The following is a 23,527-nucleotide window of genomic DNA, read 5'->3' as shown; positions in this document are numbered from 1 at the left end:
TTCCCCTTTTCCTCTTCTCCGTTTCCCCAGAAAAATGGCTCCAGCTTTTTAAGAGGTTAAAGTCTTTGATGCAGAGGAGACACCTCTTCCCTCTGGGTCAGGATTGCCCAAATTGGCAAATTAAAATGCAAGAAGACTGCTTAAATTTGAATTTCAAATTACAGATAATTTTTTAGTATAAGTATGTCCTAAATAGTCCAAGGGATATACTTATACTAAACAAAGTATTTGTGTTTCTCCGAAATTCTAATTTAACTGGGCGTCCTGTATTTTATTTGGCAACTCTATTCTGGAGCCTGTGATGTTTCCTTGTGGTGTTGCTCCCAAAGAGTCACAGGCTAAAGAGAGGAAGCCGTGGGGCTCTGTGGTTAGGAAGCGTCAAGGGGAATTCTGCTGTGACACCCTCTGTGGCCCTGCTGGTGGGATGACAGATGTCTTTGCAGTCCCAGCTAGTCTGGGTTGGGGGAAAGGGGCCAAGGAGAGGTCTGACTGGGTGTGGGTCAGGCGTGTTCTAGGCCTGGCAGGGAGGGGGTCTCTGAAGGTACCCAGAGTATTGGCTCCATGCTGGGGAAGCAGTGAAACAAACATGGGCCTTTTTTTTTTTTTTTCCTCATAAGACATACGGTCTTACTCTGTCTCCCAGGCTGGAGTGCAGTGGTACGATCATAGCTCACTGTAACCTCAAACTCCTGGGCTCAAGCAATCCTCCTGAGTAGCTGGGACTACAGGTGTGCACCACCAGCCCAGCTAATTTTTTTATTTTTTATAGAGATGGGGGGTCCCGCTATATTGCCTAGGCTGGTCTAGAACTCCTGGCCTCAAATGATCCTCCTGCCTCAACCTCCCCAAATGCTGGGATTATAGGTGTGAGCCACTGCACCTGGCCCAAACACAGCCTTGAATCCTGGGAGATCTAGGTTACAACCTGGTAAAGCACAGAGGCCCTGAGGTCAAATGGCTTGGGATTCAACCCCAGCTTGGATCCTAACCTGCAGTGTGGCCCTGGGTCAGAGTTAACCCAGCTGTTCCTCAGTTTCTCCTCCTGTAAAAAGTTGTAGCACCTTTGTCCAGGTGGGATGAGATAGGAGAGTACAGGAGTGCTGAGCAGAGGGCCTGGCTCATATGAAACACCCACAAGGTGACTATTATTATCATTATTATCACCAGCTGTGTGACCCTTCAGCTCTCTAAATTCAGCTCTCTTTGGTAAAATGAGGTTCATAATACTAACCCAAAAACTAGCTATGAAGACCAAAAATAAATCCTAAGTTAATAGAGAGAGTGGGAGCTGAAAGTATACAAGCCCTTGCCCACCTGAAGCCAGTGCAACGCCCACCTGTCCTCAGGGCCAAATTGTCAGAGAAAGGAAATTTGATTTGGGTCTCAATCCTCAGGTGCCAACTGCCTGTCCCTCCCAGTCCCTCCCCAGTCATCTCTAGCCATGACATTATGACATTATTTACATTCTATCAAGATGTGTTCTTGTGGGATCTTATGGTTTATACACAACACCAAGGGTATCAGTATCAAGGAGGGCTTCACAGAGGAGGTGACCTTAATGGAGTTTGCCAGACGGAGAATTTGAAAGAAAAGTAAGGTGTACTTGGCGAACCCGTGGTTTAGAATAGCAGTGGTGCAGGGGACCCAATGGAGGAGCAGGAGGGAAGGTAGAAAACGTCAGTGGGGCTCGGCTCATGGAAGGGTGAGGCTGCCTGAGCCTAAGATTTGATTTAGTCTGACAGCGATGGAGAGTCCCAAGTCTTTCTTGTTATTTCTATTTCTATTTCCTTTTCTTTATCTTTTATGAATCTTTCAAACTCTTGCATGAATCGTTCAAAAGGCCAGGGGGCCTGCCTTTGCCCGTGCGCCTTGGTGGTCGCGACCCCACTTTGGGCACGTGGGCACTCAGCAAGGTCTGTGAGCAGAGCCATGATAATCTAGAAGGCTCACTCCAACATCAGTGGGGACAATGCCTTGGAGGGGTCCAGGCCAGTATGAGGGGATCGGAGTTGGGTGCAGAAGCCCAGGGGAGAGATGACAAGGGTCTTCAAAGGAGAAGGAAGGACAGGGCTGGTGTGATCTACGGAGGACAGGGAATTCCAGGAAGCCCTACAACAAGACAGGCTGTGGAGACCGAACAGTTAAAGCTCCGGGAGCTACACCGGCTGGGCTAGTGGAAGAACTGCCTGGAGAAGGTTCCCGTGAGTCGTTCTCAGTCTCAGCTTTGCCGTCTTCTGGAGTGGCCCGGGCTCTTCCTCTGCTACTCTGAGTCAGTGCGTTTGGGGACAGGGTCCGGCATCTTTACGAAACTTTCCACGTGACTCTGGTGCTGAAGGTTCCAAAATCACAAACACGCGCCAAGAGAACAGGCTCCTGGAAGAGAGCTGACGCTCGACGGTGAGCAGGGAGAAGCCGGGCAGGACGGGGCCCACTTGTCGTGGGCTGCAAGCCTCATCTCAGGCCCGGGCACCCCTGCCTTTCTGTGATTGACAAGTAGAAGGCAATGTACAGGACCGAGCTAGAGGTCGACTTGCCTGGTTGTGGCCCAAATCCTCCCCCCGAGGAGAATGAGTGTGAGTCCCTTGTGAGGACATTTCAAGATACATTAGTCACCATGAACTTCGTGTGGAATGGTCAGCGCAAGGATGGCTTAGTGCAGGCAGACAGGACATGGGCTCAGCCGCCGGGCGCTGGTATGGAAGCCCAGTTCCGCCCCCGCAGCGAGCTGAGTGGCCTTGAGTAAATGCTCCAGCCTTGGGACAACCATGCTTATCTCCACAAGGGGTAATAGCACCTCTCTTAATAGGTTGTTGAGAAGATTAAATAAGATCATTAAGTCATTCAATAAACTTTTAATCAAGGTATTATTATATACCAGGCACTGTTCTGGGAACCAAGACATAGACAGCAGTGAACAAAAAGAGACTCAAAAGATGCCTGTCCTCATGGAACTTACAGTGTAGCAAAGACAAACAAACAATAGACAAATGGATGTATCAAACATAAAATATATATACTACGTAATATATGATATTTATGAATTTTCTATAATATATGATCTACCATATAAAATATATAATATAATGATATATATCAAATATATAATATAAATGTATATCAGATGGGTGGAGAGAAAATGGAGAAAGCAAGTATAGGCAACCCTTTGGGGATGGAAATATATGCAAAGTACTTGACCCTGAGGACGGCACAGAGTAAATGTGCAGTGAGTTACATTTAAAAGGACAAACAGCTAAACATGGGGAGCTGTAAAGATTAAGGAAGATACTGCGTGGTGCAGAAGTGCCTAGTGGAGATCCAGCGCTCGAAAGATCCTGGTTTTTATTACCCCCTCCTTTGACACTGCCCACTACCCCCAGATCACACACGTATACGCACATACACACATAGGCACGTACACACACACACACACATACACACACACACACACAGCACTTTCTCTTCTTTCCCTGCTGAGCCTTGTGGGAAGGCTAAATCCTCCTCCCTGAATCCTTCTTCCCAGCTATTCTGCCACTTTGTATCAACCGCGTGGCCATGGAGATGAAACAAGTTACTTGAGGGGAAGATAAGAAATCAAAACATATGGAGGGTGCTTGTCCAGATAGCATAAATGACTCTTTGTTATAATATGGGAAGCAAAGTCTCAAATTAAAAATAAAAGAAGGCATGATGTAGCTTTTGCTGCACTTCAACCACCGTGGAGATTCATTGTCATACAATCACTGAGAATATTGTGTTGATTGGCAAGAGCTGGGCTTTGTAGAAGGGACAAAATTCCCCACAGATAATCTACAATGGAATTGTTCAATGTCAGGCCCAGCTCTAATAATATTGTTCTGGGCTGCGTTGGATGTAAATATCTCACTCTTCATTTTGTAAGCAATCAAAGGAAAGCTTTATAGATGGGAAGACATGAACGGTTATAATAGTGTCTGTGCTGAAAAACACACGAGCAAAGTAAGAAAATCAAAGAACATTGTGCCTTAGAAAGGCTTCACTTTGTGGCTTATCTCCCATCTCCTATGTCTGTCCAGCAAGTTGCACATTAGACACATAACAAAAGACCGCACTTTAAATGCTGCCCTTGACATTATTAAAAAGTACGGGATTGGCAAATCAGACTGGAAAAAAAATCAAACTTTTAAATCTGGACAGTCAGACAATCTCCCTTCATGTTGTGGCAATGCCTAAAATGATAAAGGGAGAAGGAGACTTTTAATACTCTCAATAAAATACCCACTATGTGCTAGGGTACTTTGCCTCTGTCAGAAGTAGTACAACGATTCCAATTAACCGTGCTGAGTGATAGAGCCAGAAAGACCCAGATTATCATTTTTTAGCTGTGTGGCCTTGGCCAAGCAGGTTAATTAAGCTCTCTGCTTAGTTTTTTCACCTGTGAAATGAGAATAATGCATAACCCACAGGATCGTTTTGAGGATTGAGTAAAATAACCTTTTAGTCCAGGACCTGAAACATACCAGGCACTCGGAGGAAGGTGTTATAAATTTTAATCTACACAATAGCCCTGTTATGGGTTGAATTGTTTCTTCTAAAAAGATGTGTGGAAGACCTAGCCCCCAGCACCTGTGAATGTGACCTCATTTGGAAACAGAGTCTTTGCAGATGATCAAGTTAGGATGAGATCATGAAGATACGCCCTACCCAGCAGGACTGGTGTCCTTATAAGAAGGGGAAATTTGGACATGGAGACACAGTGGGAGAACACTATGTGAAGATGGGGGATTGGGGTGATGCATCTACATGCCAAGGAACCTAAAAGATTGCCAGAAAGCCACCAAAATCTAGAAAGAGAAAAGGAAGGATTCCCTTACAGGTTTCGGAGGAATCATAGCTCTGCCGACCCCTCCATTTTGAACTTCTAGCCTCCATAACTGTGAAAAAATAAGTTTCTGGGTTTTTTAGCCACCTAGTTTGTGGTACAGCAGTCCTGGCAAACTAATACAGCCTCATGAGAAGAAAAAGTATCCCCATTTTCAGAGGAAGAATCGAAGCCCAGAGAGATAAAGTTTACAGCTAAGATCACTCAGGCAGAGGTGGTCAGGCTGGGATTTGAACCCAGGCCTCTCTGAACCCAAAGTCTATCCTCTCTCCATTTACGTGTGGCCTCCATTCACAGGAGCGGAGCTTGGGATGAAAAACAAGGTAGGGCTGGAAATGAGCCCCCATTCATTAAACCCGGTTCCCAGTGGAGGCACCAGGTCAGAGTGGTCTGATTATGAACAGCTCATTAAGTAAGGAGCAGTGAATGTTTGAGAGTGACTTTTTAAGAAGAATCGACTTTTATTTATAGTGACGTTCCAGTCATTAATTTCGAAGGAAGAAAGCCCAAAGCAGAAGCAGGTTCATTAAAAATTTGACATTAGTAATTTAATTAAATTGGGTCTTTGCATCTCGTTGCAGAAAATGAAACGTTAGTTCTACACCAGTTCTCAGCTCATTTCCCCTGGTTGGCTCCCTCCCCTCACCTTAGCTTGCTTTCTTCTCCAAATGTTTACCTGCCCTGCCCCTCCCACCCCCAACACTCACAAACATGCACACATCACAGTCACTGCCTCCGCACTAAGCCAGCAGCAGGGGATCATGGGAAGCTCCAAGTGAGCCACCAGCAGGCGATCATGAGAAGCTCCAAGAGAGCCAGCAGCAGAGGATCCTGGGAAGTGCCAAGTAAACCAGCAGCAGGGGATCAATCATGAGAAATGCTATGTAAGCTAGCGGCACAGGATCATGGGAAATACCAAGTAAGCCAGCAGCAGAGATCATGGGAGGTGTTAAGTAGGCCAGCAGTGTGGGATCATGGGAAATGCTAAGCTGAGCCAACGGACAGGGCAATGGAGGTTAATCTTTTCATCCAGGTCATCTTACTTTTCAGGGGTAGAGAATGGGTGAGGAAGAGCTCTTCATTCTTTAAGATTAATTATCCCACAAACATATAAGCCTCTGAGGGCTGAGACCACTGCTATATTCCCAGCTCCAAGCACAGTAGGCCTGCAATGAATCTTTGTTGCATGAAAGAATTAATACGTGAATGAATAACTCCCCAAATAGCTGATTAATGAACATATAAATATGTTCCTCCAAGTGCCAGGCACCGTGTTAGTCTCCCAGGATACGCCTGTGAGCCAGAGCAGGCTTGTGCCCTCATGGCCCTGCCGCCCAGTGGAATGAGAACATCTGCCAACTTGGGAGCACCTACCGCGTGCCGGGCACAGGGCCAGCCATGCAGCGTGTATACTGGTAACCCCCTCAGCCACTAGATGTTCTTGGCCTCACTCCTTTCTCAGTTGAGGAAACTAAGGCTCAGAGACTTCACATAAGGCAAGGTCACACAGAATAAGACAGTGAGAGCACCTGGTTTCAAACCCAGATCTGGCTGGCTCCAAAGTCTATACCAGTTCCCTCCACACTGAGCTGTTTTCTCTCAGAAGAGGAGAAGAGAGTGGGAAGGCCTTCCTTCGGAGGGTTCTGAGATCATCAGGGCTGGTAGGGAGGGTCCTGGGAGGCTGGTGCCGACAACGATGTGGCTATAAAGAGGATAATGTAAGGGCTTGGGGACCCCTTTAGAGTCCAGGCCCACCCATCTCCACTTCCTCATCATTGCCACCCCATCCTTTCACTCCAGGCTCCCTGAGCTCCTAGGTTATCTCTGGCCTCAGGGCCTTTGCACATGCTGTTTGCTCTTTCTTGGCCTAGCTAATTCTTACTAATGTCTCAGAGTTCTGCATAGATGTCACCTCCTCCAGGAAGTCATCTCTGATCTCCCATCCCCACCCCTACCCCCCACCGACTGGGTTTGGTCCCCTGCCTGGTCCCTATCCCATCATAACCCTTAGTCTGCCTTTACTCGTGCACATCTGCCACTGGCCTAGGAACTTAGATTCACTTGTGTTGTACTCACTGTGCACAGGCCCTGTCCTAGGCACTTTGCATACCTGAACTCATTTATTAATAATTCTCACAACAATTAAATTGGCATGAGGAAGGTACTGTTGTGATCCCTATCTTACAAACGAGAAAACTGAGGTGCAGAGTGGTTAAAAGACTCGCCCAAGGTCCCACAGATGGTGAGCTGTCGGGCTGGGAAGTGAACCCAAGCATGGTGGCTCCATGAGTCTGTACTATCCACCACCCTGCTGTGTGGCCTCTCACATTCTGATAAATCAAAGCCAGGTGGGTTAATGGAGAGGTTTGGACAGTGGTCTGGGTGTGGCCAAAACCCCTTGTCCTCACCCTATGGGGACGTCTTGGAATGGTGGGAGTTGTGGACCTTCGGGGAATAGGCAGCTGCTACTCAGGAGAAAGGCAGAGGGCAGGGGGAGCTGGGTCAGGTGGGACAGGTAAGGAGGAGCTTTCCTCCCTCCATACTGATTGCTGGGTCATGATGATCTTCTGCCCTTACTAAGACCATTTCTTCTGGTTAATGGGGGTGCACTCACATCTGGTCCCGACTGCTTTGGCTCCAGTCCCACACTGCATTGTACTCCCCAGCTCCCAATTTTCCCCTTTAAATGAGTCAGTCTGATGAGAACTACGGTTCTTGTCTTCCCACCTCACTGCCTATTCCAGCATCAACCAACCCCTTCGATTCCCCTGCACCTGCTGGGCCAGAGTGCCCCTCTGGCTTCCAGGGCAGACCACACATGAAAGAAATGACACTGGATTTAATGAGCACCTACTCTATGCCATGGTCTGTGTCCCTTCCATGGTGTTTGGTGAGAAGGAGAGGAGTCTGAAATCAGACCAACCATGCCCAGGGATTAAAGTGACTTCCCCGGGGTTGTATCTCTAGTGATCGGGACAGACATAATTCACACCCAGGGCTGCACATTAGAAAAAGCAAGAAACCTGGCTGTCCAATTACAGAGCTCATATGTGGATCCTCCTTAACATGTGACCTCTTCTGAGTAACCCATTCTCTGAGAATCGGCAGTTGTGAGAGGTGAGCAGATCAGCTGTGGCCAACCACGTGCCCAGAAGAAGAAATGAGTCCCAGGGAGGCCAAGTGGCCTAGGGAGGTATGTGTGGCTAAGAAGCGGGTGTCAGGGCTCGTGGGCTAAATGTCTCTCCCTTTCTTTGTAGTTCTCCCCAGTCACACGTGCGGGAACCCAGGGAGGCTGACCAATGGCGTCCAGCAGGGCTCGACCTTCAACCTTGGTGACAAGGTCCGCTACAGCTGCAACCCCGGCTTCTTCCTGGAGGGCCATGCCGTGCTCACCTGCCACGCTGGCTCCGAGAACAGTGCCACATGGGACTTCCCCCTGCCCTCCTGCAGAGGTAGGTGGCTAGAGAGGGGTCTGAGGGAGTGCGCATTGGCTGGGAGGGGAGGCCGGAGCTTCCGGTAGGATCCAGTCTCAAGGGCAGAAGCTGCACCCCAGCAGGGCATAGGGACCTATCATGGGGAGCCCAAGTCTGGGGAGCACCGAGGGTCCACAGGGCCCCCAGGTTTTCTAGGGGCTTTTGAGCCTCACCTGACCTCCTTCATGTGTGCACTCCATTCCCTTCCCCTGCATCGACAAACTTATTTTTAGCCAGTCTGCCCTCACCCCCTGCCCTGCTGTCTCAGATGAAACATCCTTTCTCTTCCCCTACAGACCATCCCTCCTCTGGCGTGCAGATCGCTCCTCCAGCAGCTTCCGTACTGACCTCATCTTAGCAATTGTTCCTTTCTCTTTCTTATGTATCCAGCCTCTCTCCCTATTTAATAGTGCCTTCCTCTCAGCCTCCAAATACGCTCAAAACCACTTTAGCCCAACCACACTCCCCCTAAAAAAACCTCTCTTCAATGCTATGTCTGCCTCGGCCTCCCAGCTTCGGTAAACAAGTTGTCCCTCTTTGCCCAAGACTTCCCCATTTTTAGTCCTGAAGTCCCACATCCTAGAAAACCCCTCAGTCCCAGGCAAACCACGGCATTGGTCACGCTGCTCATTGGTCACCTGTCTTCCTTATTGCCCCTGCCCCCGCCACTCATAACAGTCATGTGCATTTCTAATGTAATTTCCAGTGGCTATCTGATAATAAAAACAGGCTGGGCACGGTGGTTCACGCCTGTAATCCTAGCACTCTGGGGGGCCGAGGTGGGGGGAGCGCTTGAGCTCAGGAGTTTGAGACCAGCCTGAGCAAGAGCAAGACCCCATCTCTACTAAAAATGGAAAAATTAGCCAGGCACCGTGGTTTGCGCCTGTAGTCCCAGCTACCAGGGAGGCTGAGGCAGGAAGATCACTTGAGCCCAGGAGTTTGAGGTTGCTGTGAGCTAGGATGATGCCCCTGCACTCTACCCAGGGTGGCAGAGCGAGACTCTGTCTCAAAAAAGTAAAAAATAAATGCACGATCAATTTTAAAAGCTTAGAAAATACAGAAAAGAATAAAGAAGAAACAAAATTTACCCATTTTAATCACAAATTTTATGTATTTCCTTTTTATCTTCCAACACATATTGCACATATGCATATAGTACAAAAAGTACATAAATTGAGATGATAATGCATGTAGATAATTTTTAATCACCTTTGAAAAACTACCGCTTTGCATGGTAGGATTTCCCATGCCGCCAGCAAAGCCCATCCAGCCTCTGTCTCCCTTTTACCTCCCGTTTACTCCGCTGTAGGCTGGCCTTTGCCCTAGTACTCTGCATCCTGCCACCAGATCAGGTGGGAATTGTCTTGGCCTTTATATTTCTTGACCTCTTGGCAGCCTTTTGCACTACTGACCACCTTTTCCTTCTTAAAACTTTCATCTCTGCATTCCGTGGTTCCAGAACACCTGTATGACAGTCAAGGAGGTGAGAATGATTGGTGTAAGTAGCTCCTCCTTTGGTTCCAGTTTTACTTTTCTCCTGGAGGAAACTTTTCTTTACTACCAAAAAAACTAGCTCCAGGGATAAGCAGCTCCCTCCTCCGACCACGTGCACATACTTTTTATTATCGACTCCAGGGATGAAAATTACTTGGCATGGGTACCTATTCCCCTTATTCCCATTCGCATGGCAGACATAATTAATTGATCATAGCATCCCTTCTCCCTGAGTCCAGGCACAGCTGCAAATGCCTTCCGAACAGGCAAGCCACAGCCAATCGGTCTGAGTTGCTACATGACCTCACCTTTATTTCCCCTTCCTCAGCCAACAGAGTCAGCCCCAGGCATGGTGATCCTTCTTGGTGGAGCCCCGGGGCACTAGAATCCCATTTCCTGCCTTCCTAAATCCCGTCCTCCCAGGCTCCATTTCTAACTGGGGACTTGCCTCTTTTCAGGAGATTGACATGGGGAATGACCAAATGGGTGAGACCTTGGCCCCTACATACAGGTGCCTGGCCTAACCACAGCCTGATGCCGCTGTATCTTCCCATCCTTATAGCACCTGTACCCTCCCACCCTCTGCCCTGGGGGTGTGACAGTTATCACATGATGACAGAATATGAGATATATTCATAAATGAAATCAAATATTTAAGGTATGAAATATAAACCACGGTTCTTTTTCTTTTTGTAGCACTATGAATATCATGCCCTTTTGTTTAAGATAGAAACTGAAAACAAATGTAATCCAAGTATCAGATGCAGAAGGGCTGTCACTCTGTTGGGTTCAGTATAATTCACATCATATGCCTTGCTAATATAGTGGAAATCCACTATCCCAATATCTTCAGGAATCTTTGGCAGCTTTAGCTTCTTGTGAACCTCGAACTCACTGTCATGTCTGTCTTCCCCTGGTTCTGCTCTGCCGACTTAGGTCAAGAACTTGGCCCGTTTTTCTTGACAACCTCCCCTCCCCCACCAAAAAAAAAAAAAAAAACACTAACAAAGTGTCTGCATGTAGTGCAGCCTTGATGGGAAGTTTGTGGCAACGCAAGGGGTTCACATCTCAGCAGTGCCAGTGACTTAAAATGAAAGTAATCATAAGCCTCAAGGACTTGTGGCCCCTCCGCCCTGGAAGCTTCTCCACGGCTCTGTCTCAGCATGCCTAGGTTCCCCTGGGGTATGTATTGTACCCTCTCTTCTTTCTCCAGCCTCCGCCACCTTGATTCGGCCTGTGTCTTGGCCACATTTCAGGACTTCCATCAATTTCTTCGGCACGAGAGACTGGTTTCCTCTAGGCTTTGCCATCTCCTTATAATCTCCCTTCCCTGCCCAAGCTACTTAGACGTAAGGTGATATTTTCCTGAACAAGGAAAACTCTCATCCTAAAAGAAGCTCTGTGGTTGGCTCTTAAAATATCTTTTTGTTGTTGTTGTTAACCCCAGAGATAAGTGACGACGGCTGCCTTGTGAAGGTCTTCCTCTGCCAGGTCCGATCATGGCGGGGAGTCCAGTGTCATTGTGTCCAGGCATGGGGGGTGGCGGGAGCTGGCCCTTCAGTGGGAAGGAGCTGGGTGGGGAGATGCTGCTCTCCCGGCATTCACATCACATGTCCCTACCTCCAGCCCTGTCCCTGTCCTAGCTCCAGGCCCATGTGGCTATTGGACGCTCTGCGGAGCCCCTACCTAGGATGGCGCACCCCAAACCTGACTCTTTCTGTTTTCCCCAAACCTGCTCTCTTCGCTGCCTTCCCCAGCTCAGTGAAGAGCGTTCCCACCCACAGCAGCCAAGCCAGGCACGGAGGGGCGTCTACTAATACCTTACACTTTTGTCATCAGCCGCCGTGTCCCTCTGCACCGGCCCATCCGCTCCACGCCTCTGCCACCTTCAGGCGACAGTCCCGACTCTCTCATCTCTCCCCTGCCTCACCGCAGGGTCCCCCTGTGGGCAGCCGTGCTCTAGCCCCCCACTCAGACACCTACCTCCCTGTCCCTTCTCCACTGCGGGAGTGAACTTTCCGAGGCACAGATCTGACAAAGTCACCCATCGCTTGGAATCTCATCAGTGGCTCTTCATCACGACGGGATCAAGTTCAGATTCCTTAGCGTGCAGCACGAGGCCCTTCCAGAAAGAGTCCCAGACCCACCTTTCTGGTCTGTCTGCTAGTCTTCTTTTAAGTAGCTTCCACTTTAGCCACACAAGAGAACTCTCCCTTCCCAACACACCAGGGAGGCCAGCTGAGGATGTCAAATCTTGCTTTCGGAAGGGCTTCGAGCCCCGGAGACTCCCTGCTGCCTGGCGGGTGGAGATGTGGTTCTGCTCCGAGGCTGGGAGGATCACAATGGCTCCCCAGCTCTCAGGGCCCCCTGGGCCGCCCTCGCCGACCTCCCTAGGCTTCAGGTCCATTTCTCTAATCTACTTCGCCACAGGCTACAAGAATATCGTGAGAAGTGTCCTCAATAACATCAGTGATTTTCTGAAAGTGATTTTCCAAACTGTCCTTCCTTAGGAAGTCAAGCTAAGCAGGAGCAAAGAGTGCTCGCCACGCATCCACCCTGTGCCAGGAGCAGCAGTCATGCCAGGGCTAACGGGTTCCTACTCGGGAAGGATTAAAAGCCTTTTGGCCTTTCTTCCTCTTGTGCAGAACCCTCAAGGGCTGGCATCTGTGAGTGGATAAACCTCATCCACAGGGCAGTGGTCCGTAAATATTTGCTGAATGAACGGCTGTCTGGACGGGGCCGACTCACCATCAGGACGGTGCAGGCATACAAGCCCGAAAGCGAAATTACTGGCCTCGGTGACTGCACCTGCCCAGCAGCTCTGAGTGACAGGATCTCTTTAGATCCAAAGCTCCCGGGAGCAGCTTGGGGAGCTGTGTGTGTCTGCTTCACCCAGGAAATGCCACGTGCCCAGCCGAAAGCTGGGCTCGGTCTGGGGACACGACACAGACTGGGGTGGGGAATAGGGAGCCGCGAGGATCCGGGGGGCAGAGCAAGTTTGAGGTCAACCCCCAGAAGGCCCACCCCAAGGATCCTGGCCCATGGAGGCTTGGTCCCGCTGGCAGAGGGAAGGGAGGCAGGGCCTGTGACCTCCTTCACTTTGTGTCACTCTGGGCACGTTTTTAAAGGCAGAGGTCCCTGGGAGATGCTGAGTTTTGGTAACCTCTTTGAGCCACAAGAAGGAAAACCACGTGGATTTCAGCAACCAGCCTCTGACTGGTGAGGGGCGTTGGCCCTGGATCAAAGAAGGCTTCCTGGGGAAGGAGCAGAGTTCAGATGTGCTGGGGGCTGAGAGGCAGGTGGTAGAGAGAAAGCTGGCCTGAGCAAGAAGCGTGTGGGCTCTGAGGTTCAAGCCAAACACTGCAGGCTGCCACCAGACCTGGGAAAACGGGCATTTGGTCTGCAGAAGCCTGGGCGGCAAGTGGCAAGTTGCATTCCAAGTTTTCCGGCCCCAGGAGGAGGAGCCCGCAGAATGTGAAAGAGAAGCAGTGGTGTTGGGCACGGACAGTGCCTGGAGTCAGACCAGCCTGGGTCCAGCCCTTGCTGTGCCAGCCCATGGCTGTGTGGCTGCCAGCGTACTGCTAAACCTCTCTGGGTTTTAAAGGTGAGACACAACTAGCAGCCTTATAGGGCTGATTGCTTGCTCATTCTTTTACTCAGCTATTGAACAGCTTTCTACTGAGCACCTACTATATGCCAGCCAGTCATCGATTCAATCATTAATTTATTAACTGCCTAGTAAGTGTCAGATATTCTTCTAGATACAGAAAATTGCAGCAACGAGCAAGTCAGACCCAATTCCATGATCTCGTGGGGTTTGCATTCTGGCAGCCAGGAGGCAGAAAATGGATAAAGCCAAATAAACAAATTTCAGGGGGTGGCAGGAGCTGTGAAGGAAATAAAGTAGCTCGTGAGGAGGCAGGTTGCTTTAGATGGAGCAGTCAGGAGAGGCCTCTCTGAGGAGGTGACATCTGACCTCGGTCCTGAATGACAAGAAGGAGCCTGTTAGGTGAAGACCTGGGGAAGGGGAACAGCAAGTGCAAAGGTCCTGAGGTGGGGAAGAGCTTGATATGTTAGAGCCACAGAGAACAGTCCACGTGGCCTGAGTAGAGTGAGGGGCGGGTGGAGAGGGCAGGGCTGGGGAGAAGCAGGGGAGAAGTTTGGGTTTGGCTCTGAGTTCAGGAGGCAGCCAGGGAGAATTGTAAGCAGAGGTATGGTTCAGTTTAACTTCATGTTTTAAAAAGATCACTCTGGATGATGGAAAGGAGAGAGATTGTAGATGGGCAAGAGGCATGACAAGGAGACCAATTAGGATGCAGCCATTGCGGGCAACCAGGCTGGAGCTGACGCATCTTGATCAAGGGTGGTGCAGCAGAGACGGAGGGACGTGCGTGGATTTGGCATGTGTGGCTTTGTGGCACAGCCGGCAGGCCTTGCTGATGGATTGGATGTGGGTTCTGACAGAATGAAGGGTCAAGGCGGACTCCCGGGCTCTTTCTGGAGTGCTGGTCGTGGGGAGGCCAAAGACCAAATTGGGGTGACTAGGGCAGGGAGCAGCCAGATTGTGCCCCACAGAGAATCAAGGCAGCTCATTTTGTCCAGGTGAAGTTTGAGATGCCCGTGAGACATCCAAGTGGGGTATTCACTCTGCATCTGGAGGGAGTCCTAGGCTGGAAAGAGGCTAAGAGCCCCCAGGACAGCACTGCAGATAGCAAGAGGGTCTGGGCTTTGCGCGCTGGGCCCCGTCGTGTTGGTCAAATTAAACAACACACAGAAAGCACCAAACGCCATGCCAGGCGCAGCGTGGACCTTGAGTGGTTCTGAGCACTGGGGCTTTGATGTGGACCATGGCTACCCAACGCCACTCCTTACTGTAGGGTTCCTGTACCACTGCTGGGATCACCAGTGCTTCTCCTGTCACCTTTGCCATCACTATTACTGTAGCAGAACATTTTACAACGTGGGCTCTGGGGTCCATTCACCTGGCCTTGCCACCCACACCCACTGGCTGAGTGGCTTTGGGCCAGTTACTCGACTTCTATGTGCTCCAGTTTTCTCATCTGTAAGGGGGAATATTAACAGTACTTCACTCATAAGGTGGAAGTGGGGTTTGAGTTGATAAATGCCAAGCATGTAGCAGAGGGCCTTGCTCAGAGAAATGACTCGATGAGAGTGAGCTATCATTGTGATCTTACTGCCACGGCCACACTGGCCAGCATTTGTTGAGCCCTAAGTATGTGCTGGACCCTGAGTTACCCAATGCAGTCGTCACGGAAACCCTAGCAGGTTAAGGTATGGTTATCCCCTATAAGCAGCGAGGGAAGGGAGGCCCAAAGCGATGCCGTGCTTTGCCTGTGATCACGCAGCTAGAAGGTGGTGGAGCCAGGACTCAGCCCAAGTCCTGGTGCCTAACGGCCATGATCTTGACCAGCCTCATCCTCTACAGGCAAGGATGGTGGCCTTGGGCCTGTGGCGGGAGACTCACAATGACTGTGACTTCCAGGGCTCCTCCAACCTGGGGGTCTAAGGTCTGAGAGCCTGGCCCCCAGGTGCATGCACCCCCTGCATGGGTCCACCAGGCCAGGGACTGCCGGTCTCCTTCGTTCCTCTCGACCTTCCACTTTAACTTGTGCCGTGAGCTCTTTAGGAGAGACACCTCTGGGAAGGGCCTGAGGTCACTCTGCTGGACAGATGCTGCTTCAGGATGGGGGCCAGGGACTGCCAGGAGCTCCTTCTCCTTCTTGTGAAGGAAGCCTAACCCAAGGCTCACCCTCCTCCACCTGAGTGGTGGCACAAAGCCCCAGCCTCGGGCCCCTTAGGCAGAGGAGAGGGGAGCAGGAGGAGGCTTCTTATCCCTGGAAACCCCATCTCTAGGGTCTGGTGCTTCCAGGAGCCAGCTCCTAGCCCGAGGCAGGAACAGGATGACAGCGACAGAGGCCTGGGTGGCAGAGAAATAAGTGGGTAATGGGATGGGCCTGCAGTCACAGTGTCCTGGGTTCAAACCCCGGCTCCAACATTTAGTATCTACATGGCCATGGGGAAGTTTTAAAAACTCACTGAGCCTCCGTTTCCTCATCTGTAAAATTGTGTGATAATTCCTGTCTTTTCAAGAGGTTTGAGGATTAAATGAGAAAAATGCAGGTAAAGCATTTTGCACAATGCCTGGCCCACAATGAAAGCTTGACAGAGAGTTACACAAATGCCATGTCCTGTCTACATCCCTCCCCTCAGAAGGATGCCTCGGGTGGCGGTATCCGTGGAAGGAGTATCTGCGGGGCAATAGGGATGTTCTTGGGACTTGCTTAATTTTAAGGAGTGTCTTTGTGAAAGCCAAGGATGAAGGGGCAGAGTCCAGAGCCCCCAAGAACAGGGTACTGAGGCGGTTGAGCAGGTGACGGGGACCCTGGCATGGACAGTGGAGGGGAGGGCTGCAGCTCTGGGCACTGTCTCTCACCCCTGCTCTGGGATGGCAAGATGGCGGCTTCTCCCTCGGGGCCTGTTGGCATTTCATTTCCTCAGAGGCTGAGTGGCCCCGGGAAGGGTGTCATGAACAGAAGCCAATGTGAAGACCCCAAAGCTTCCAGGCATCCAAGATGGTGCCCTGGAGTTGGCCTGAAACAGGGCGGATAATGGACTGCTTCCTCCAACCCTACCTGAAGTGTGTCCGTCACTGCAGAGTTAACAGACGTCAAAGGGGACTGAGGATGGTTCTCTAAAATTATGGTTAATTGAAGAGATTTCAGTAGACCTTCAAGTCGATCGTAAATAAAGTCATAAACTTGGAAAGGCAACTATCAGCACAACATACCTGCCCGTCAGAGTATGTGCGACTTCACGGCAGTGCAAAATGCCCATTGCCAGAGAAGGAGAAAGTGCAAATGAATATTTCAGAACAGTGGTGTCAGCTGAAGGTTATATTTTATGACTCTGAAGTTGTAACCATGAAATATGATGCCGTGTTTGAAGTGTAAGAAAAACCTCCAAACAGCTTTTACAGGGTCTTCAATCAAAACAGGATGGTGCAAGAGGAAGGGTGTCAGAGGAACCCGAGAGGCAGGACGGCTAAAACAGCAAAGGTGTCATCTTTAGAGTCGATTGGTGGCTCTGGCCAGAGGATCTCAAGTTCCCAAGTCCTCAGTTCCAGCACAGTCCAGAAGTCATGGACTAAAATCGGGCAGTTTGAAAATCCCAGATGGCTCACCAAGCCATTACCCAGCAGGGAGGTACATTACAGTGGAGGTGACTACCATCCCAGTACCACAGAGACTCAACTGGAATCTTGACTCAGTCACTTCCTGTGTGGCCTTCGGAAAGTTACTTAACCTCTCTGAGCTTCAGTCCCCTGTTACATTTATTTGTTCAACAGATATTTAGTGGGTGACTACTGTATACCAAGAAATGTGCTAGGTGCTAGGGACAGAATAGACATGGCCCCTGTCCTCAAGGATTTTACTGCGTAGACGTTAAATAATGACATAATTGATCAATTAATTATGGGAAAGTATGTGATGCATTGAAAGTGTGTGATGAGGGTATTCTGTTTCTGTAAAGATCCTTGAAGAAGCGTTACTGAGGCTGGAACCTAAAGGCTGAGGAGGGGCCAGCCCCTTGTTTCCTACCACGGAGACAGGGAAGAAGGATCCAGAAAGAGAGAATAGCACTTTCAAAGGTCCTGGAGCAGGGAGACGCTCCATGCATCGGAAGAGCTGGGAGGAGGCCAGCATGACCCGGCGGGGAGGGAGGGGTGTCTAATGGAGTCGTGTAACCAGGCGTGTGCTTGCCAGCACCGCTCTGGCCTCTGTGAGGAGGGGATGGGCTGGGGGAAGAGGGAGGCTTGGGGACCAGGAGGGGCCTCACGGCTGTGGTCAGCTTGGAGCATGACGTGGCTTAGAGCAGAGCAGCGGCAGTGACTGGTGGGGACAGAGACGAGAGCCACTTAGCAGGATTGCCAGGGTGGGGTCACTGGGTGGGTGTGGGGTGGGGGGGCAGTTGAGGGTGACCCCAGCCTCTGGCCTGAGGAACTGGGTGCAGAGTGTGGACACTTTTCCGGACGGAAAACCCCTGGAAGAGCCAGGTTTCACGTTAGGAGAGGAAGAGGCGGCCTCATTGGGTTGCGATTGAGAACAACATGGGATAGCTAAGGGTTTCTCAGGCCACGGTAGGCAGAGGCCGCAGGGCCGTTGTCTCTCCTCCAAGACCTGCTTCCCATCCGGCATTCCCTGTCGTCCACCAGATGCGCAGGACGAGGCCGTGTGGACCAAGGGCCTGGCTGAGACCCCTCCACGCAGAGTGGCTGCCCGGCCGGGCCCTCACGCTCTCCGCAGCTCCTGGGCCGGCTTGCTCCCCTCCCGACGCCCCTCTTTGGTGACCTGCTCACTTCCCAGCGAGTTCCCCTCCCTCCCCGACTGCCTCTCCTCTCCTCGCAAGTGCCTTTGCTCCTCCTGCTCCTCAAATGTCCCTTCTCTCCCCAGCCTTCTCTGTTCCGTGGAATGAGTTCCCGCGACACGGCCTCTGGGTCTCCAGGCCCACAGCCACTGCCCCGGCTGTTCCTCGGGACTCACGCTCATCATGGGGACGGTCTGAGCAGAGGAGGGCGGCTGCCACTTCCTGCAGAGCTGTGTCTCCTCTGCGGTCCGTTTCCTCCCTGTCCCGCACGGCCCACTCCTTGCTGGAGAGACGTCCTCTTGCCCCTCCCGGCCTGCGTCCTGAGTCCCTTCCTGCTCCATCTCCTCCTCCCACCGCCACTGCCTAGAGTTGGGGCCTTGATGACTGGAACAGCCTCTTCTCTGTTCTCCCTGTCTCTGGTCCCCACCTGCCACCCTCCCCGCCCCCAACCACACCATCCATCCATTACTGGGGCCAAAGTCATCGTTCTAAAATAGGCCTGGGCTTCTACTTCCCGCTGAAAACCCTCTCCACACCTGCCATGGTGCCCCAATACCTGCAAGTCAAATCCAAACACCTCAGCAACACCATCAGGGCCTTTCTGAGCTGACCTTTGCCCTCCTTTCCTATTTTGACTCCCACTGCTCAGTTCATGTACCCTGCACTTTCATTGCGGTGGCCAGCTGGCCACTCCCCAAGCAGCACCCCGTTCAGGCCTTCTCGCCCCTGAGGGTTTGTTTCCTCCACCTGAAACCCATTTGTTCTTTTCCCCCCAGCACACTCTTCCTCATCTTTGAAGTTCTGAGCCAACTGTCCCTTCCTTCACTGTGATTTCCCTGTCCCAGTGCAGCCAAGACCAATCCCTTTGGCCAGGGCTGCAGCCGGCTCCACCTGGTGTGGTCAGAGCCGGTGGCGGGACTGCTGGGGACGGGCAGGCCCAGTGCTTGCTGGTGACAACACCGACAAATCTCCCGTTTGCTGACTGGTTCCTGTGCCTTATCTCCCCTGTAATGTTCATGGAGAATTTATTTACATCAGAAGGAGACAAACTCTGTCTCAGACGTCAGACTTCACAGCCTCCTGCCAGAGAGATAGCCGGGGCGGAAACACTGCGCAACCTGATAAAACGAGTGAACAGCCCCACTACCCTGGATGTGTCACCAAGCAAGGCCCATCTCGCCTGCCCCCCTCCCTCCCTGGGGCCAAGCAGCTGGCCTGGGGGTAGCAGAGGAGGAAGGAGGAGGAGGAGGAGGGCAGGACCTCAGCTCCTCTTCTCCACAGGCCCTGCTCTGTGCAGCCCAGCTCTGCCGACTCTGCCTGTCCCTTCAGGTTCACAGGTCCTGCCTAGGAAGTCCCTCAGCATGCCACAGCCCCCGACGTCCACGACTGCTGCTGTTTCTCTGCCAAAGACACCCTCTCCCCCAAGGCTCACCAGGCAGATAGCCCTCGGTTGGTGGCTCTTGCCAGCTCAGCATTCAAAACGCAGCCAGACTGACTACATCTCTCTGTTACCACCTGGTCCAAGCCACCATCGATGCTTACCTGGATTATTGTGGCAGTCTCAAGAGGCCCCCAGCTTCTGCCTTTTCCCTCTTTGATTCATGTCTACACAGCAGTCAGAGGGATCCTGTTAACACACAAATGAGATCATGTCATCCTCTGCCCAGCACCCTCCACTGGCCTCTCATCTCATTCAGAGTAAAGGTCCACATGCTTAGTGGCTTCTAAGGCCCTCCGTGGTCTGGCCTCCACTGACCTTGTCTCTGCCACCCTCCCTGTTCCCACTGTTCCAGCCCCTTGGGTCTCTTCATGTTCTTCAACAGTGCCATCCTCTGCACCCCATGGCCTTTGTGTTTACTGTTCCATCTGCCCAGAATGCTCTTCCCTCCCCCAGATAACTACACGGCTCCTTCTCTCACTCTTTCAGGTCTTGGCTCAAATGCCTTCGCTGACCGCCCTTTCTGAAATGTCCACACCCGGCTCCCAACACAGGGTGCACTGTGTCCTCCTCCACACTGATCACCACCTCCTTTGCCGGAGAGTTTACTTATTTATCCTGGAATTGTCTTTATCCCTCTGAGCAGAGTGTAAGCTCTGCGAGGACAGGGATTCTTGTTCGTTTTATTCACAGCTGAATCCCCGGCACCTAGAACAGTGGCTGGCACATAGTAGGTGCTCAGTAAGCATTTGTTGAATGAATGAATGAACGTCTCAACAAAACATTGTCTCCTCTGTGAAGCCTTCCCCACCTCCCACGTGCTATCACTGGGCCCTCAGCACCTCCATTATAACAATTCCATGTTGCCGCTGCTGGTTCACCTGCCCACCCCGTCTCTGAGAAGCAGGTGAGGGCAGAGATGACATCAAGCATTTCATAGTGTAGCGCTGGCCCCAGTCCCATGTTTGGCACACAGTAGGTGCTCAGTTAATGGGTGTGGGAGGGAAGCATTCATGGGCACCTACTGTGGGTGAGGCCCTTTTATTTCTGTGCTCAGACATACCTAACATCTGGCATTTGGAAGTGCACTTGTGGTTCTCTTGACTCTGTAGAATGATATTAGTAACAACTGTTCAGAGCCACTACACAAAATCACTCCATCTCTAGCCCAGATGGCTCCTATGTATCTGTTAATCTGATCTCATCATCGGACACATTGGACAGCTCCCTGCGTCCAGAACTGAACTCCCGGCTGCCTTCCATGCCTCAGGGCGCACCTGGGTTCCCTGCCCCAGGAAATAGCACCTTTCATCCGTGCAGATGCTTACGGCAGAAACCTGGATTTCTGACCTCCCAGTCGCTAAGTCCTGTAGATTCTGCTTCCTAAATATCTCTCGAATGAGTCCCCTTCCCACCCTCCCGACACCCTTAGCCCGATCTCATCTAGCCTCGCCTGGACTTTGGTGGCTGTGTCTGCCAAGAGCGTCCTGCTTGCTTCCTGACTCAGACCTCCGCTGTGCCATGGCCAGGGTATTCTTCCTAAACTGCAAGTCGAATCCTATGTCTTTACTACCTTGGATCCCTAAGAGGAAGTGGAAGGAAAAGGAGACCTCGGCACTAGTCGGGCATCTGCCATATGCCAGTCACTGGCTAATGCTGGGTACCGTCACATTTATTTTCCTGTTCTGTGCCCACAACCAGCCAATGTACAGAGAAGCAGACTGAGGCTTAGAGAAAGAGATTGCCCAAGGTCATGTACGTGCCTGGGGAACTGTGGAGCCTAAATGCAAATCTAGACCTTCCTGATCCTGAAGTCCATCTCCTTTCCATTACACTCTCCTGCTTCCAGTCTTTTTAGCCCAGTGTTCTCTGTCATGTGGCCCCTGTTACATTTCTGTCACCGTCATACACTATTCCTCTCTGTTCACCCTGTCGTGAGCCATCTCAAGCTATTTATCTGAGACATGCCTTGCACGTTCATACTTCTGTGGCTCCCTCTTCCCTGAAATGCTCTTCCCTTTCTTCTCTGTCTAGTGAACTCCTATTCATCTCTCAAAACTCAGCTCTAATGGCACCTCCTCTGTTAAGCTGTCCTGAATTGACTCATCCAAGCAAAGTTATTTGCTGCTTTATGTCCTCAAAGTGTGAGTTGTACACTTGGGAGACAGAAGAGAGTGTTGGCTAAGAGCATAGACCCTGTAGGGCTTTGAATTTCAGCTCCTTCAACTATGGGCTGTGTCATCTTTGGCAGGTGACTGAATCTCTTTGTGCCTCAGTTTCCTCACCTATAAAATGGGAAAAGTACCTCATAGGGTCATAGTTAGAATGAAATGAAATATGCAGAATGCTTAGAATAGTGCCTGGTATATTATACGTGCTCAATAAATATTAGCTTTCATTATTGTTACCCTGCTGCATCTGGTATACAGTTGAACACTGCCATTGCATTTTTCCCTTCTTTATCATTTAGTTCTTATCTCTAACACAGCATATGCAACACATTGCCAGGGGAGGGAGCAGAGAGGAGAGAGCAGTTACTAGAACTCGAGGGGATCGGGCATTACCAAGAGGCGGCATTGGAGTCTGGAAGGGTTAGGAGAGTTGCCCTGGACAAGGGCCGGAGTCTGAATGCGCACAGCGCTGGCACACAGCTGGCCTGGGGACAGGGCGGGAGGAAAGATTGCAGAGTCTGACCAGGTTGTAAGAGGCCTGGGAAGCCCTTTGAGTTTTGCCCCAGGGAATTGTGCTGAGTTTTGTTTTGTTGCATCGCATCTGAAGTTTACTAAGATCTGGTGGGAAGAAATCCTATTCACTGAACTAGTGACCATGGAAATCCATGTGACAGGTGATTTCTTCCTGCTCCTTGCAGAGCACTGTGGTGTAGGGGTTAAAAGTGTACTCTCCAGGGACAGAGTTCAAATGTTAGCTCCACCACTCATTAGCTGTGTGACCTAGGGCAGGTCACTTAACCTCCCTGTGCCTTGGTTTCCTTTCTCTGTTACATGAGAGCAATAATATCTAAAATTCTTAGAACAGTGCCTGGCACATGATAAGGGCTATGGAAGTGTTTGGTGTCATTATTATTAGGCCAGTTCCGACCAGGATCTTGTCTGAACTGTCTGTGCGTCGTGTTCGAACTGTCTGTGCGTCGTGTTCCAGGACCCTCTCTGCCTTTCGTGGGTGAAGCCCACGGCGAGTTCTCAGGCCTGGAAACCAGACCACTCATGTGAACCTCTTGTCTCTGTGCCCGCAGCGGACGACGCCTGTGGCGGGACCCTGCGGGGCCAGAGCGGCATCATCTCCAGCCCCCACTTCCCCTCGGAGTACCACAACAACGCCGACTGCACGTGGACCATCCTGGCCGAGCTGGGAGACACCATCGCCCTGGTCTTTATTGACTTCCAGCTGGAGGATGGTTACGACTTTCTGGAAGTCACAGGGACCGAAGGCTCCTCCCTCTGGTAAGCACACTGTCCCCGCCCCCTCGCTTCCCTCCCGTTCTCTGCACCTGTGAATTACCAGGTTGCACACAATCTCCTTAGTGCCCGGACCTGCAGCCAGGGGCCTCTTTGCCACTTCCCTACACTTACTGTTGGAGCCTTTTCATCCCATCATGATGAGAAATCACTGCTTATTTTTAGAGCCGGGGTACATTTTTTACAGTGATTTTGATATTTGATTTGAAGCATGTTCTTTCTGAAGAATTTCATGATGGGCCTTGGTTGAATAACTTGCATTAAGACTAAAAATGTTCTGGTCTCAGGATGTGGACAGGGTCCAGGAAAATGATTTGAAATATCGTTCCATTTCTGGAAGACATATGCGTTGTATCCAACAAAGGGACTGGAACCATAAGTGGCAATTGCTTTTCCCACTCCC

General features: G+C 50.9%; 1 protein-coding gene across 1 annotated transcript in view; it reads left to right on the top strand.

Annotated features, from left to right (window-relative positions):
- Window positions 1–23,527, top strand: part of CSMD2 (CUB and Sushi multiple domains 2) — a 587,354-nt gene that overhangs the window by 192,198 nt on the left and 371,629 nt on the right. Inside the window, exons 4-5 of the mRNA XM_012642214.1 lie at window positions 8,116–8,310; window positions 22,902–23,109. Coding sequence (XP_012497668.1) covers window positions 8,116–8,310; window positions 22,902–23,109 — 403 coding nt within the window. The remainder of the gene's footprint in view (window positions 1–8,115; window positions 8,311–22,901; window positions 23,110–23,527) is intronic.

The sequence above is a fragment of the Propithecus coquereli genome, unplaced genomic scaffold (genome assembly GCF_000956105.1).
Source record: "Propithecus coquereli isolate 6110/MARCELLA unplaced genomic scaffold, Pcoq_1.0 Scaffold178, whole genome shotgun sequence".
Taxonomy (NCBI): Eukaryota; Metazoa; Chordata; class Mammalia; order Primates; family Indriidae; genus Propithecus; species Propithecus coquereli.
The sequence above is the reverse complement of the archived record's forward strand: the minus strand, read 5'-3'. Positions and strand labels throughout refer to the sequence as shown.